The sequence below is a fragment of the Mobula hypostoma genome, chromosome 2, assembly GCF_963921235.1.
Source record: "Mobula hypostoma chromosome 2, sMobHyp1.1, whole genome shotgun sequence".
Classification (NCBI taxonomy): Eukaryota; Metazoa; Chordata; class Chondrichthyes; order Myliobatiformes; family Myliobatidae; genus Mobula; species Mobula hypostoma.
Window position 1 is genome coordinate 42,125,612 of NC_086098.1, and position 15,839 is coordinate 42,141,450.

Genomic DNA, 15,839 nt, shown 5'->3' on the forward strand with positions numbered 1-15,839 from the left:
GATTGGCACAAGTTTTCAGAACCTTACCAGATACTCAGTTGGGTCCTGTCGCCTTACGAGGGTTCACACTCCTGAAAGACAGCCTGACATCGGCCTCCGAGACAGAGATCACAGCGTCACCAGGTGCAGCAGGAACCTTCACAACTGTAGTTATATTCTCCCTTTCAAAGTGGGCATAAAACATATTGAGCTCATCTGGTAGTGAAGCATCACTGCTATTCATGCTATTGGGTTTCGTTGACGTGAGTCGACATGCATCCGATGCCGCCTCCAACCTCACTCAGAGTTGTTTCTTGGCTCTTGAAATAGCCCTCTATAAGTTATACCTCTTTTTTTTTTGTACAAGCCTGAGTCGCCAGACATAAGTACCGCAAGTCTAGCCCTCAGCAGATGATGAACCTCCTGGTTTATCCACAGCATTTGGTTTGGGAATGTACTGCAAGTTTTCGTAGGCACATACTCATCCACACAGGTTTTAATGAAGTCGGTAACAACTGCAGCATACTCATCCAGATTTAAAGATGAATCCCTGAAGACAGTCAAATCCTCCAACTCAAAGCAGTCCTGTAAGTACTCCTGTGGTTCCCTTCTCCATATCTTCTTGGTCCTCACTGCTAGTCTTCAGTCTCCACCTATACTCAGGGAGTAGAAGTACAGCCAGGTGATCAGACTGTCCAAAGAGTGGGCGTAGAATAGCACGACAAGCACGCTTTATCTTAGTGTAACAGTGATCCAGTGTGTTGTTCTCTCTGGTACTTCGAGTGATTTGTTGATGATAATTGTTTAGTGACATTTTCAAGCTGGGTTGGTTAAAATCCCCCCAAATGATGGTGAAGGCATCAGGGTGTGCTGTTCCAACCATACTGTTACCTTCTGTTTTCCATTTGGAAACACTAGAAATTTGCAATATTAAACCATTCTGGAGACATTTCTAGATTCTCTTTATAGTGTTCCTGCACTTCCTGCAGCCTTTGCTCAAAGAGTAGTTCTTTTTAAATGCTGCAACTGTGATCTCAGGGTGACTTCCTGGGTCTCCTCTCCATTATGTTCCACCCAGCAGTGTTAGAAAGAGATGACTCCACTTTCTGGTAGATTCAGTGTTGGAATTACTTCTAGATTGTGTGATTTAGGATTTCAAACCGATTAAAAATTTAATTATTTTAAGAACTTTAAGGGAAGTTATGGTATGAGGCTTAATTTAGCAGAACAATTGGGCATCTTAGGAAGTAAAAACATTAAATGCATGTCCATGTCTTATTTTCAGCAGCATTAAGCAAGCTTTATGAGATAAATCATTAGCTGGTCTATATTTTTTAATATATAACTTTCAACAGATCTGTATAATAATTACACAGGTAAATACATCGATTGAATTTGATTGATTACCCAGCAACTTACCTCATTTTAAGTTGCTTACCGAGCTTTGTGCCGTTGTCTGGGGCAAGGACACAGTCATCATTGCCTTTTTTTAAAAATTCTGGAATTTTAGCAAAGGCAATGTTTAAAAGCAAAGTTTCAGTTTATAGCCAAGAGATCAAATAACTGAATGTTATTTCAACTCATTCTCAACAAGGGAATCTCCAAAAGATCCCTTTTAACATTTTCAGGACAAACACAGCTGGCCACGATCCCTATGAAACGGAAGAATCAAATTTAGCTTAGGCCAAATATTCACCTCATATTGGTTGCATGCTGTCCCACAGCTAAATCCTGGGAATGAAAAGGTTAATGTATGAGAAACATTTGCTGGCTCTGTGCCTCTACTTGCTGAGAGGGGATTTGATTGAAACCTGCCAAATATTGAAAGGCCTATATAGCATGGATGTGGAGAGGATCTTTTCCTGTAGTGGAGAGACTAGGAACAGCCTCAGAATAGAAGGATGCCCCTTAAGAACAGCGATGAGGAGGAATTACTTTTCTCAGAGAGAGGGTAATGAATCTGTGGAGCCATAGATGGCTGTGAAGGGCAGGTCATTGGGTATGCTTAAAGCAGAGGTCGATAGGTTTTGGATTAGTAAGGTCGTCAAAGGTTACAGGGAGAAGGCAGGAGAATGGGGTGAAGAGGGAGAATTAATCAGCCATGATCAAGTGGTGGAGCAAGCTCGATGAGCTGAATGGCCTAATTCTGTTCCTTTGGGTAATGATGTTTTTTAATGGATATGAAGATTTGATGAGTTGAATGGCCTAATTATACTCCTATGGGTTATGGCCTTAAATATAAATACTGAAGCAAAGCTTAATTCCCACAAAACACAGGATAAAAAAAGAGTACTATAAATGAATACCATGTCAAATTCTGAAATGGAAGGGTTAATAGTGACCAATCACTATAACGGAAGTTTGTTTGGAAGGTCTACCAACTGAAAAGTAAATAAAATATTTAAACTACACGTACAAAATGGTGGAGGAACGCAGCAGATCAGGCAGTATTTATGGAAATTAATAAACAATCGATGTTTCAGGCCGAGTCCCCCTTCATTCTCAGTCCAGAAGAAGGGTCTCAGCCTGAGCTACCAACTGTTTGTTTATTCATTTCCATAGATGCTGCCTGACCTGCTGAGTTCATCCAGCATTTTCCGTGTGTTGGTTTGGATTTCCAGCATCTGCAGAATTTCTTGTGTTTAAAATATTTAAACTGATTTTTATTTATTTTTCTTCCTTTCTTTCTTGCCCTTCCAATCCATGGTGTAATTTTTCAGGCACTTTCATATTCTTTTTACATTTTTCTGTGCATTTAGCACGGAAGATGATATGACTGTCGAGTCTTAATTTTGTGTTAATTAAAAGTTCAGGGATGGAGAGAAAGAATTGGCATGAAAGACCTCCACCTCAGTATGCTGACATGAGTGATGTCACTGTGCCCTGGCCAAATGAAGTGCAATGACCTCACTGACACAAAAGCTGCTACTGTCTTCTCTATTGTTCACACACTGGCCACAAAGTTGTTCAGCTAAAAAAAAAAGGCTCTCTGTAGTTCCTTTGTGTTGTGTACTGGTACATCATAGCACAAGCTCTTTCTTTCCTGTAACTAATCTGCACTCATTGTTTTTCTTGGCCAGGTGCACACAGGTTCATTGCTCCTTTAGCATTGAACTTTTCTGGCCAATAATTCTGATCCTGTCATTGTTTCAGAGGTTAAAATACCACACAGACTCGTCCGATGGCCTCAAACAGCAATGAGAAAAATGACTCATAGGTCCATTGAACAGTGCTAAAATTTGTTTCCATCTGTTTGAAAGCGTGCTTGCTACAATAATTACCAATGCACTCTTAACCCTTAAATATTTTGGCATTCAAGTTTTTTGGATTCCAAAATATTTTTGGACCCAAACTTGAATGTTCATCTTTATTGTGATCACTGAGAGGGGATCTGAACATTGTTACGGATGGTAGCAGTTATTCCAGTCAGTGAAAAAGAGGTTTAAGAGTATTTTGTTGATATATTTAATCTTCATTCAAACTGCTAAAGTGTCAAGCATTCTCCAAAATTCCTTTCAGATGCCTCCAGAAATAATTGCAGAACAAATAATGCATTGTACCCTCAGTTCGTAATCTATCTTGAAGTACTTCATTGCACTGTATTCACATATAAAAAAAATATACTGAGCCACAGAAAAGAGAGTTTTCTTCTCTCTTTGACATATTGTTACATACTCAGGAGTAGTTTCTTTCTTTGCCTGTGTCAATAAGCGGCCGATTGGTGAGATTTTATACTTCCATTCATTGAACCATTGAATAAGAGGCCAATGATGATTCCATGCTAACTAACTGAAAAGAGGCTCAGTCAGAAGTGCATATCTATAAGGCTTTCAAAATAAAGAAGGTGCCTGTGTCAAAGTCAGAATTACTTCTTCCTTTCCCACAATTACTTGTTACTGAACTGCCTTGTCAAGAAACTGAACAAGTATGATTTCCCTCAAGTTTAATTTTTAACTGGAATGTTTGAATTTCTGATATCCCAATTGTTCCACATGTGCCATGTTTGCTGACTTGAAATTCAAGTGAGTTGTTATACCAATACCTGAAATATTTTTTTCAGTGCAAAAATAGATTTTAAGTTGTTATATGCAAGTTCTATTATTTAATCTTTATATAAGTAAAGTTATTTGTGATTACATCCATAACTGAGGTTAAATCTTTTAATACTATATTTTTTTATGAGTGTTGCTCTGGATTTTCAGCATCTGCAAAATCCCTTGTGTTACAAAATACAAGGCCTTTGCTTTGGAACACAGATGAGGAGGAATTTCTTTAGCCAGAGAGTGGTAAATATGTGGGATTTATTGCCAAAGATGGCTGTGAAGGCCAAGTCATTAGGTGCATTTAAAGTAGAGGTTGATAGGTTCTTGATTAGTAGGGTGTCAAAAGTTATGGGTAGAAGGGAACTGAATGGGGTTGAGGAGAATAATAAATCAGCCATGATGGAATGGTGAAGCAGACTTGATGGGCCGAATGGTCTAATTATGCTGCTGTATCTTATGTGTTTTGTGGTCTTGTATGTAATATTGATTTGCATTCAGTAAACTTACTGAACTTTACTAATCTTTACAATGGATTATTAGAGTTTAGCTTTTGTTAATGCAACTAAGGCAAAAGCACATCCAAGACAAATATTGGTCTGGATTTAGTTGGTAGACTTAATTATTATCAAAGCATTGCACAAATGCCACTGGTGTTATCTTTTGCAAATCCTGCAAATTCACTGGAAAGATTAATTAAACCATGTTAGTGTCCTCTTCTAGCATAGGGTCCTTTCAGTTATTCACATTGAGCAGGCAATGCTATTTGCATGCCCAGTGCTAGAATCCCTAAATAGGCATTCCATTCAGAACTCTGTCATGGGAGGAGCTAAGCAGGTGGATGGAGAAAATGATTCAAGGATATGCTCAAATCTTCCTTGACAAAATGCAACATCCTTACTGGCTTCTGAATACATCTGGTTAATAACCATGCAGGAATCTCTGTTCCTACTTCACTCTTCTTCTACTTTCCCTGTGCTGTACATGTGCAAAATATAGTTTCTCCTCAAGGATACTTAGAAAAACTTCACAAGTTTTGAAAAACTCATGGGTCTTGAGGACAAACTAAAATGGATTTTGCAAGATGTACCCATTGTCATAGTACCACAATGCCTCATAGTTCCAAAGACTCAGATTTGATCTTGACTTAGGATGCTGTCTTTGTGGAGTTCATATGTTCTCTCAGATTTCTCCAACTTTGTCAGTTCCTGTCTACAACCAAAAAATAGGCTGATAGGTCAGCTGATGGCAGGAGAATCAGAGGGAAATGCCATTTGATGGGTATGTGAAAAAGGATGGGGTTTCATGGCAATAATTGCAGGATTGGCACAGATGGGTAATAGATGGAGCCTCAAGCAGGAGGGCTATTTGGTCCTGGATAGTGTTGAGCTTTGATTTGTGGAATGACATATTTATAAGAAGAGGTTATAAAAAGATGAAGGGAAGGGAGGAGTGAGCTCTTGCATCACCCCTTCCCTTTGCCTTTTTATACTGACTATCTTTCCTCTATCTTTCAGTTCAGATGAAGGGTGTCAACCCAAAATGTCAACTCTCCATTTCTATCCACAGATGCTAACTGAATTTTGGAAGGCTTGACAGAGTAGATTTGGAATTGAGGTCTCCTTTGACTTGGATTAGTGAAACCAGGAGCCACTACCAGAAAATAAGGGCATGCCAGTCCAGGTCAGAGATACAAACAAATTTCTTCACTAGAAAGTGATGAAACTTTGGAATTTTCTACCCAAGGGGCTATATTTAAATCACAGGCTGATAAATTTATAATTATCCAAGATATCAAGAAACATGAAATCGATGTTGGAAAATTGTAAAAATTAACTATGATGGCATTCAATGGTAGAGCAAGCACAGAATGACAAATGGTAAAATCCTGATTTTATTATTTACAAGCTTCTTGAATATTGATGCAACTGTGGTCATCCAGATAAGTGAAAAGGATTGTATTTCTCCCATTATGTGTTCCCCGTTGATAGTGGAAGGACTTTGGGGATTTGGAAGATGAAACATACCCTGTTCTTTGTTGCCTCATAATTGATTATGTTTCTTGATGTTGATAGTAATCTTGTTGATTAGCAAGGGTAGCTGAGTTGCCTGACATTTGTGTGGCACTGATGTTCTAACATGGCAGAACAATAGAGAAACTAAAAAGTACATTCATTTCATTGTACTCCAATGTTTTCTAGATAGTTTTTTTTCTCTCATACTAACAGTTACTCAAAATGCAGAAGTGTATGTTCGAAATGATAATACTAATACCAGTTGTAGGTTTTATAATTGCATAGAACAGTGATTGTGTAATGAGTAAACCTGTTGAAATGTCTACATACAAGGCTTTGTACTCTGTGGTGGTAATGAGCAGCTGAATCCAGTATGGAGAACTACGTCAGTCAAGTGGTTGTTGGAGTAATTGTCCCTCCATAGTGGATTCCAAGTTTCTTGTGGATTGTGAGTTGTTCCACACTATAAAGCAATGTACAAGGTGGTTTCCTCAGGACAGATGTAAAACTTGCGTGAGTATACAGTACACTCATCTGATGCTTGCTCCTAAAGCTTCTATCGGTGCATTGCATTGTGTTTTACAGCCACCTATAAAGGGTCATAGATGCATAGAACATTTGTAAAGGGCTTCAGAAACACACAGCACAGCCTTGAGCTTTGCCATCTGTCATTGGAAGGGTTTATTGAGAGTTACTGTTACAACATGTTGTTCATTCCTTAATTGCAGCAAAATCTCATTCACAAAGGAAGGCAAAGATGTTAATAGTGACATGTTGGAAGAGGATCTGTTACTTTGCTTGACGATATTTTGCACAGTAGTTGACGGAGGTACAATGTTTTGAAGTAGCAGAATATAAGATAGTGCATTGGAGCTATGAGTAAGCTTCCATTTCCCAGACATCCACGCTCCCCTATTTTCCCACTGACTTAATAGCGATAGAGTTGCTCTGTTCCTCACCTACCATGAGCCTTTGCATCTGGCACATCAATCTCCGCAACTCCCGTCATCCGCATCGGGATCACGGGATCCTATGACCAAACACATCTTCCCGCCCCCACCCCCAAACTCTCTGCTTTCTGCAGGGATAGCTCTCTCCACGATTCCTTGTCCATTCATTGCTCCCCACTAATCTCCCACCTTGTACATATCCCTACAGGCAACAGAAATGCTACACCTGTCCATTCAGCTGTTCCCTTACCTCTATTCAGGGTCTCAAACAATCCTTGCAGGTGAGGCAGCACTTCACCTGTGGATCTGTTGGGATCATCTATTGTATTCGGTGAAGAGACCCGATGTAAATTGGGGGACAGCTTTGTCAAGCATCTCTGCTCCATCCGTCAAAAGTGGAATTTCACAGAGGCCAACCATTTTTTTTCCTATCCCAATTCTCATTCCAACATGTTGGTCCATGGCCTCCTCTTTTGCCACGATGAGGCCACACTCAGGGTGAAGGAACAACACCTCATATTTTGTCTTCATAGCTTCCATTCTGATGGCATGAACATCAATTTATCCTCCTGGTAATTTCCCCCCCTTCCCTCTTCTTCTATCCCCCATTCTGGCATCTTACCTCATCTCCTCACCTGCATATCACCTCCTCTGAGACTCCTTTGAGTCTCAGCCCAAAACGTTGATTGTTCATTCATTTCTATAGATGCTGTCTGACCTGCTGAGTTCCTCCAACATTTTGGATGTGTTGCTCTGCATTTCCAGCACCTACAGAATCTCTTGCTTTTATGAGTAAACCTGCAGTTTTTAGATCGCTTCTGTTCATTATGTACAATACTGCAGCTCTAATCAGCGTGTGTGTTGCATTTATTTGTGGATTCCACTTCACCTAATTGCCGAACAGTTACTTGCACTTGTGTAGCCGTTAGACACTACACCATACTTACAGCGAACATTTTTAAAATAGTGTTGTATTTGTGTTCAAAAAAGTGTTTTTTTCACTGGTAGTTGACAAAAAAGAAGCAGTAAGACATTTCAGAACTGTGTTGCTCGTGGCAGTTTCAAGCATTTAAGCTTGGAGTTGCCAGAAACGGCCAGGACTGAAAACTAAACTATTTCACTACTTCAACAAGTTAGGACCTACGAAGAGTTTGAAGGTATTGCCAATCATCTTGAATGTTCAAAATGAAAATGTTACAATTGGAGGATGCAATCACCAATATCAATGCATGAAGGCTATTCATTATTTGCACTGGGTGTCTGCACTGATTTTGTTCATTGCACACACTGGATGAATTCCTCTGTTGATAACTGTTAGGAACTCATTCACAGTTTTATGGTACTGTAGTACTATTGGTAGTATTCCATTTATTTCATTTAAATACATAATTTGTACTCAGTTTTTCTTTTTTCTATTATTATAGCTATTTCCATGAAACGTCGACTATTTGGGACAGCTGCTTAATTGGGCCAAAATGAATTGGTCCCGATGTGTCCCAATTAACCAGAATCTACTGTATTAAGTGATCAGCTATTCACGCCTCCAATGAAGTGCCTCTTTCTGCAAAGTTTGGGGTGAAGAAGGTTTCACTTATTTCCTGTTCCACGCTATTAATTTCCTAAAAAATGCTTCGTGCTGCTGTCTAGGACATAGTTAGTAACCAAAGCTTTTATACTACATAGCATCATTTTAATTGTAAATAATAGTGAAAAGCCAACTATAAAAAGTGGCTTTCGAATTTGGAACAGGTCTGTGCTTTTGCTTTTTGCAGAATTGTAAGTCAGCAAAACTATGAATGGAAGAAATTAGACAAATCTAACTATAAAAATGTTCCACCAAAAGAGAAATGAAAGTGAAAATATCTTGGGCCACAGCTGATGAAGTAAGAGTGCTTCAGAGCGCTTCCCTTTGTTAGCACTGAAATAGCCATAAAAGGCATAGGCATACTTCAACGCTCAGACAGAATGGAGGGCTAAAAGACCTTTTAATCGTGCCTGAAACAACTGAGCTTGTGGCCTAAGTCTTGTAAGTGATTGCCCCTGGTGTCTTCACTAATTGTAATCTCAGTTCTCCCGGAACTGAATTCAATTCAAATTGGAAGATTTGAAAAATAAGAGCTGAATAACAAGAAATGCTTTTCATCAATTGTAAACCAAATGAATAACTCTCCTTTGAGCAACACACATCAAAGTTGCTTGTGAACACAGCAGGCCAGGCAGCATCTCTAGGAAGAGGTACAGTCGACGTTTCAGGCTGAGACCCTTCGTCAGGACTAACAGTCTTGACGAAGGGTCTCGACCTGAAACGTCGACTGTACCTCTTCCTAGAGATGCTGCCTGGCCTGCTGTGTTCACCAGCAAGTTTGATGTGTGTTGCTTGAATTTCCAGCATCTGCAGAATTCCTCATGTTTGTGTTTTTAAACTCTCCTTTGCATGCTTAATGGGTCTATTTTTAAATAAATATTCCAAAGGGAACCATGATATAAATTTTCAATTGTTTTAAATTCTCCATTAGTACATATTTTAATGATTGATATTGTCTGTTTTAAATAGTAACCTCTAAATATGTAATTTTTATCAACTGCTTGATTGAAATGCTTTATATTTTGAAAACATAATATTTAAAAACACTGGGCTCTAATGAAGCGAATTAATACTATTAAAACAAGATTATATGAGATGAAATTAATTAATTTATAAACTGGGACGGCTAATATTCGTACCAGTCTGTATATTTGCATGTGCTTGAAAAATAGTGTAAAGTTCTTACCATAGTAAGTCGTGAAAAACTAGTAGCCTTCTCTCTATCTTAAAGTTCAGAACCGGGGCTTCATACATTCAGTACTATACTCATATCCCCAGATAATGTCCACATGCACGTAGAATGGACCTTGGCTAATAGTAGACAAGTAACTTATGAAGGACATAAATGGCCATAATGAACAGATTTATATTTCCTTTGCATTCTAACATTACTCTGTCATCAACTTTATCATTTTTGAAATCTGATGCATCTTTATTGATCTGATGTTTACTATTTGACCATATAAATACGAATGCAAATTAGGAACCTGTTTTCCTATATTGTGCAACTCAGTTCCTGACTCCTTGAGGATTACACATTAGTTACAATGCAGAAAGGGCCTTTGCGGCCCTTTGAGCCATGCCACCCAGAAATCTTGTGATTCAACCCCAACCTAATCATGGGACAATTTTTTACAATGACACATTTACCTACAACCCGGTAGGCCTTTGGCTTGGGGCAGGGAGGAGTCAGAGCACCTGGAGGAAGCACACACGGTCATTTGGAGGATGTACAAACTGATTACAGGCAGTGGCAGGAATTGAGCCCAGGTCGCCTGTACTATAAAGCGTTGTACTGACCATGATGATGTGATGCCCCCATCTGGGAAATATAAATTAGAACCAGGATGGAATACATCTTCTCCTTTTCTAAATGAGTGCACTTTCAGTGGTACTCAGGAGGAGCAGGTAAATGTGATTAACTCTGTCCAGACCATTTCCAAAAATCATTCATTCCCTCCATTACTGGCTCATTAGCTTCTTTGGCTTAAGCTACATTGTATCAATTCTCAGTGTTTATTAACCAGCAATGCCCAAACCTCCAGCCTCAATTACCTAAAGATAAGAGCGGCTGGCACATGAAAATGCCATTTCACAACTTGAAAATGTATCACTGTTCCTTCACTGTTGCTGTGCCAAAATCCTGAAAACTTTTTGGGTGTGCCTTCACTGCACAGACTGCAACAATTTAAAAAGTCAATTCACCAACAGCTTCCCAAGATAATAAAGAATGAATAAGAAACTTTTGCCTTACCAGTGGTGTCCTCATTTCATAAAAACATATTTAAAAAAAAACCTTCAGGAATGTTTCTCAAGTGTTGTAATAAAGCAGGCAGTTGAATTTTATTGCTTTTTTTTGCTAGAAGCAGTCTGTGGTTTCAGACTTGACAAATAATGTAATTCAGTGAATTTCCTGTTATCAGTGGACAATAGGGTACAAAACTATACTATGTGCTGATGTAGAATATCTTTCTATGTTTTAAAACAGAAATGTCGATGTACAACAAATATTTTCCAAAATTTGTGCTCCAGGCACATAGCTTTCCTTGCATGGAAGATGTAAGGGAATTCAGGCATAGAAGTCAACAGGCTTTACAAGATTTTCCAATCATTAATTTTAAAGGCTGAAGGACCTTGTAGGCACATTGAGCTTTGCACATTAGCTGCTGATGTGCTCTCTTGGTGAAAGAAGTTCAAGTTTGTAAAGATTATCCCGTACTATTGTATTGCAGAGTTTTACTGGTGTTAATCATGTAAAATCTACAAAATGATTGTGTGATTGACCTAATTGATATTGGTAGCATTCAGAGAAAAAAAAGCAGCAATGAGCTGGTTGAGTGAAGTGATGAAAACTTAACTTTAGACTGCTGAAAGATTAGAAATGAGCGGAGGAAAAAATGAAAGCATTGTTTACTGGCCAGTTCCTAAGCATTGTGTTATTGATATCTATCAAATACATGCATGCACCATAAGATAAAATGATTAATAAACAGTTTATTCTTATCAAAAAGAAACTTGCTTATTAAAATTGAGTTTTATATTTGGCTTAAAATTGTCATTTTAGATGTAATCAACTAGTAGTTGTTGAGGTTCTCTGTTGGTGGGAGCTGACCATGGATGTTGCTTCAAGCTGTCTAAGTGATATGTAAGCCTGTCCCATGAGCCAGGGCAGAACGATATGGAGGGCAAGCTCCCCTCTCTACACATCTGAGGAATCCAAAGGAACGGCAGAGTTTGGCACCAGCAGCAGCATAGGGAGTTGCCAGCCAATATTGAACTCAATGTTGGACTGCCCTATGGACTCCAGCTCCAGATTTTTCCTCGGGGTTTACTCCCAAAGCCTTCCCCGTGAGTGAGTACAGGCGCAAGGCAGTGGTGTTTTGAGATCAGAGTTTTCCTTCTCCTAGTTGAGCCGTCAACCATCTGCCTGAAGTGTCCGGTTTTAAGGCACCAGTAACCCTCCTCCTGCCTGTAGAAATGGTTCTGCGGGGCCTGGTAACTATACTACACGTGAAGGATGGGAGCTGGACTTGCTTGTCAGAGGCTATTTGAGATGCACACCATTGGGAGCATTTACTAGGTAGTGGAAGCTTATTCCCCCCGTTACTCTCAGCTCTAACAACCTTAAGCAACCTGTAGTTCTGGACGCATAATTATTTTAATACTTTTTTGTTGATCCAAAGTAATTTTGTGTACACATAAATGGAAAAAGAAACAACAACTGAAGTGTTGAGTGACAATATGATAATCAAATGCTTCAGTGCCAAATTGTGCCCTTCTGATTCTGCCTTTACACCAGAACTTGCCTTGAAAGTATATTTCAAAACACTCCTCTCTTTGGAGCATTTAAGACCTTTTCAATTTAATGCTAATAATGTTAAGAGAGAAGGGCACTTAAGTGCCCTCCCTCTTCTGACATTAAAAGTAAACCCAATTGTCACAGCTCGATGCTATGCTATGTAGCCAGCATTGCCAACTGGGTGACAATTCATGAACTTCACTGCAATGAAGAGAAGTGATTCAAAGGCCCATAAAATATAATTAATATATCATCCAGGTCTTTAAAAAGAAATGGCAGTGCAAACAGAGTATTAATTTGGATTGTAGATTGTAGAATCAAGGGACACAGCTTCTCAATAATACAGCAAGGTTGACATAGAAACTTAGTAACTATTATGTACTGTCACTGAAAATATCAACTGCATCCCTGGCAAGCATACAGGTGAGGCATAAGAAGCACACAAACAAGTGAGGCAAAGTTGTTTTAATTCTTGGCTGAGCATGTAAAGCAGTTTTTGATGACAGACAGATATAATGTAGCTTAGAGATTATGGCCTGGATTTTTAGTCAGCTGTGCGGCTACAATGCTCACTTCACTGCTGGGTGTTGAGAGATGGCAAAAGAAGACAGAAATGATGGTAATCAATCAAAAGTTAGATTTGAAGTTCAATATAGATTCTTACAGATATTTTTTATAGTACTATAAAATGTAACTGTAATTTCTGGAGAGATAAATCAAACCAGAAAAATCTTGAAAGTACCTAGCAAGGCTGGCAGTGAGGCGGACGTAAAAGCTAAACTGACACTTTTCTTATAGTTCCTTCATGGAAACTGCAGCATCCAAGTAGATATACTTGATAGAAAGGGGAGAAGCTCATTAGCATCCTTATAACTATCATTAATAAAATGCAAAGTATTCTTAACTAATTCCTCGATATGCTCCATGGTTGTGTCTCCAGGAATTGTTCTCTTGTTATCCAACAGTAAGGCTTGGCAACTATTATACACCTCCATAAAGTCTGATAACACAGGGCTCTCTGACTCATGAATACTTTGCTGTGTTATTTGCCAAGGGGGTTTGTGATATGCTGAAGGTTTAATCATTTGTAATTATCAGCAACTTGTTAAACAGGGTGAGTGAATCATTGACAATATGTTCTAAACCGTAAAAATGTAATAAATGCAAGTATGAGGCCATAACTGCTGAGCCTGTTCAGACAAAGTGCAGTAAGATTATTGTACTCAGGTCCATTCTTCTGCCTGATTCCCACAATCCTTTGTACCTTTAGTGTCAAAACCTCTATCTGTCTCAGCCTATTACAATGATAGATGCAACACACATCAAAGTTGCTGGTGAACGCAGCAGGCCAGGCAGCATCTCTAGGAAGAGGTACAGTCGACGTTTCAGGCCGAGACCCTTTGTCAGGACTAACTGAAGGAAGAGTTAGTAAGAGATTTGAAAGTGGGAGGGGGAGGGGGAGATCCAAAATGATAGGAGAAGACAGGAGGGGGAGGGATGGAGCCAAGAGCTGGACAGGTGATTGGCAAAGGGGATATGAGAGGATCATGGGACATCACCTGTCAATCACCTGTCCAGCTCTTGGTTCCATCCCTCCCCCTCCTGTCTTCTCCTATCATTTTGGATCTCTCCCTTCCCCTCCCACTTTCAAATCTCTTACTAACTCTTCCTTCAGTTAGTCCTGACGAAGGGTCTCGGCCTGAAACGTCGACTGTACCTCTTCCTAGAGATGCTGCCTGGTCTGCTGCGTTCACCAGCAACTTTGATGTGTGTTGCTTGAATTTCCAACATCTGCAGAATTCCTGTTGTTTGCATTTTTACAATGATAGATGCCATAGGATAGAGAACTCCAAAAATTCACAGCTCTCTGAGGTATTCCTCCTCACAGGTTTCGTTGATGGACCAAATATTGTGAGAAGGTGGCCCCTCCTAGCCATCACACTATCCATTTTGTCAAGCTCTCAGAACTTAATGTTTTAATCATCACTAATTACACTTCTAAGTCGCAGAGACACAGACACAATCTCATAAGACAGTATCCTCATCCTAAGAATAAGTCTGGTGAACCTTTGCAGGACTACCTCAAGGGCACATGTATTCCACCTTAAATAGTGTATGCAGTGTTGTCACCAAGCATCGTGCTCTTCCTTACTTTCCTTCCTAATTGCTTGGTGTACTCACATCCCCATTTTCTCAATGCTTGAAAATCTATCGCTCTTTCAACATGCTATATCAATTAAATGACACATTTCTGTTCTTTAATGTCACCTTTACTTCATTATACTCTCTCTGATGTCTTTAAGACTACCCACTTAACCTGTCGAAATGGGATTGCAGATACTTTGTGTTCTGCTCACAAATGATTTTCCCAACTGTTCTTGCAGTATTTGCAAACTTGGATATCTTATACTTCCTCCCAATATTGTAGTCAGCAATGTACGTCATATTGGACAAAAACAATTTCTAGGACAGAGGAAAAATTGATGAGGCTAGTTTTGCTGTGAATGATTTGGCGAGATCTGATCTGAGAAATTTAAAAAGGACATTAGGGGAAGCTTCCTCACAGGAAGGGTGGTGTGTATTTAGAATGAGTTGCCAGAAATGGCGGTTGAGGCTGGCGCCTCAGCAATGTTTAAAAGCCATACAATTAGATACATAGATAGGAGAGGTATAGAAGGCTCTGGGCCAAATACTGACAGATGGGAGCACAGGACTGTAAGGCGTAGGAGCGGAATTAGCCCATTTGGTCTATCAAATTTCTCCAGTATTCCATCATGGGTGAATTTTTATCCCTTTCAACCCAATTCTCCTGCTTTCTCCATGTAATCTTTGACACCCTGATTAATCATGAATCTATCAACATCCACTTTAGATGTATCCAAAGTATGTAAGGGACTAGCTCTCTGGGCCGCATAGTCAGTATGGACAAGTTGGATTTACTTTTCTTTGTGTCTGGATTTGGCCAGAAACTGACATTGTAAATTTATCTTCGAGACGCAGAGCATGATATAAAGTACAGACAAAGTTTCAGGTAAAAAAAAACTGTACTGAGTGAAATAAGCTCATTTGATTCTGTTCCTATTATCGCTTGGTAAAGAGGGAGATTGTTGTTCTGTCTGCATTGCTTTGGTATATACAAAAAATAAACATTAAATTTTGTCCAGGTAGTCCGTAGCAGAACTCTCCTATTGTGGAAGTCTTGAAATGCACCACTCATAAAATGTAGGACTGAAATTTTAGACATTTTTAGATGAAAGTTGAGGTGAGTGGGGAGGGGGCATGAATTTGATCTTCATGAAAAATCTAAGTACACTCATAACAAATGAACACCGTCCTTTCTGTTTGCATGATCTTTTTCCAATAACTTCAATAAAAAGGAAAGTTGTGCAGCCTACAAACATGGTTGTGAGATAATAAGTTCAACATATCTGTATATACTAGGAAGAAGTTGGGAATGACAGACACTGGGAA

General features: G+C 39.2%; 1 protein-coding gene across 14 annotated transcripts in view; it reads left to right on the forward strand.

Moving 5' to 3' along the window:
• Window positions 1-15,839, forward strand: part of dnmt3ab (DNA (cytosine-5-)-methyltransferase 3 alpha b) — a 523,149-nt gene that overhangs the window by 83,792 nt on the left and 423,518 nt on the right. Inside the window, exon 1 of one of the 14 annotated variants that reach the window (XM_063036244.1) lies at window positions 5,666-5,702. The exons of the other annotated variants lie outside the window; for them this stretch is intronic. Within the exon in view, the coding sequence (XP_062892314.1) occupies window positions 5,691-5,702 (12 nt within the window). The 5' untranslated portion in view covers window positions 5,666-5,690. Of the gene's footprint in view, window positions 1-5,665; window positions 5,703-15,839 lie in introns of those variants that run through there. 14 annotated transcript variants of the gene reach the window in all.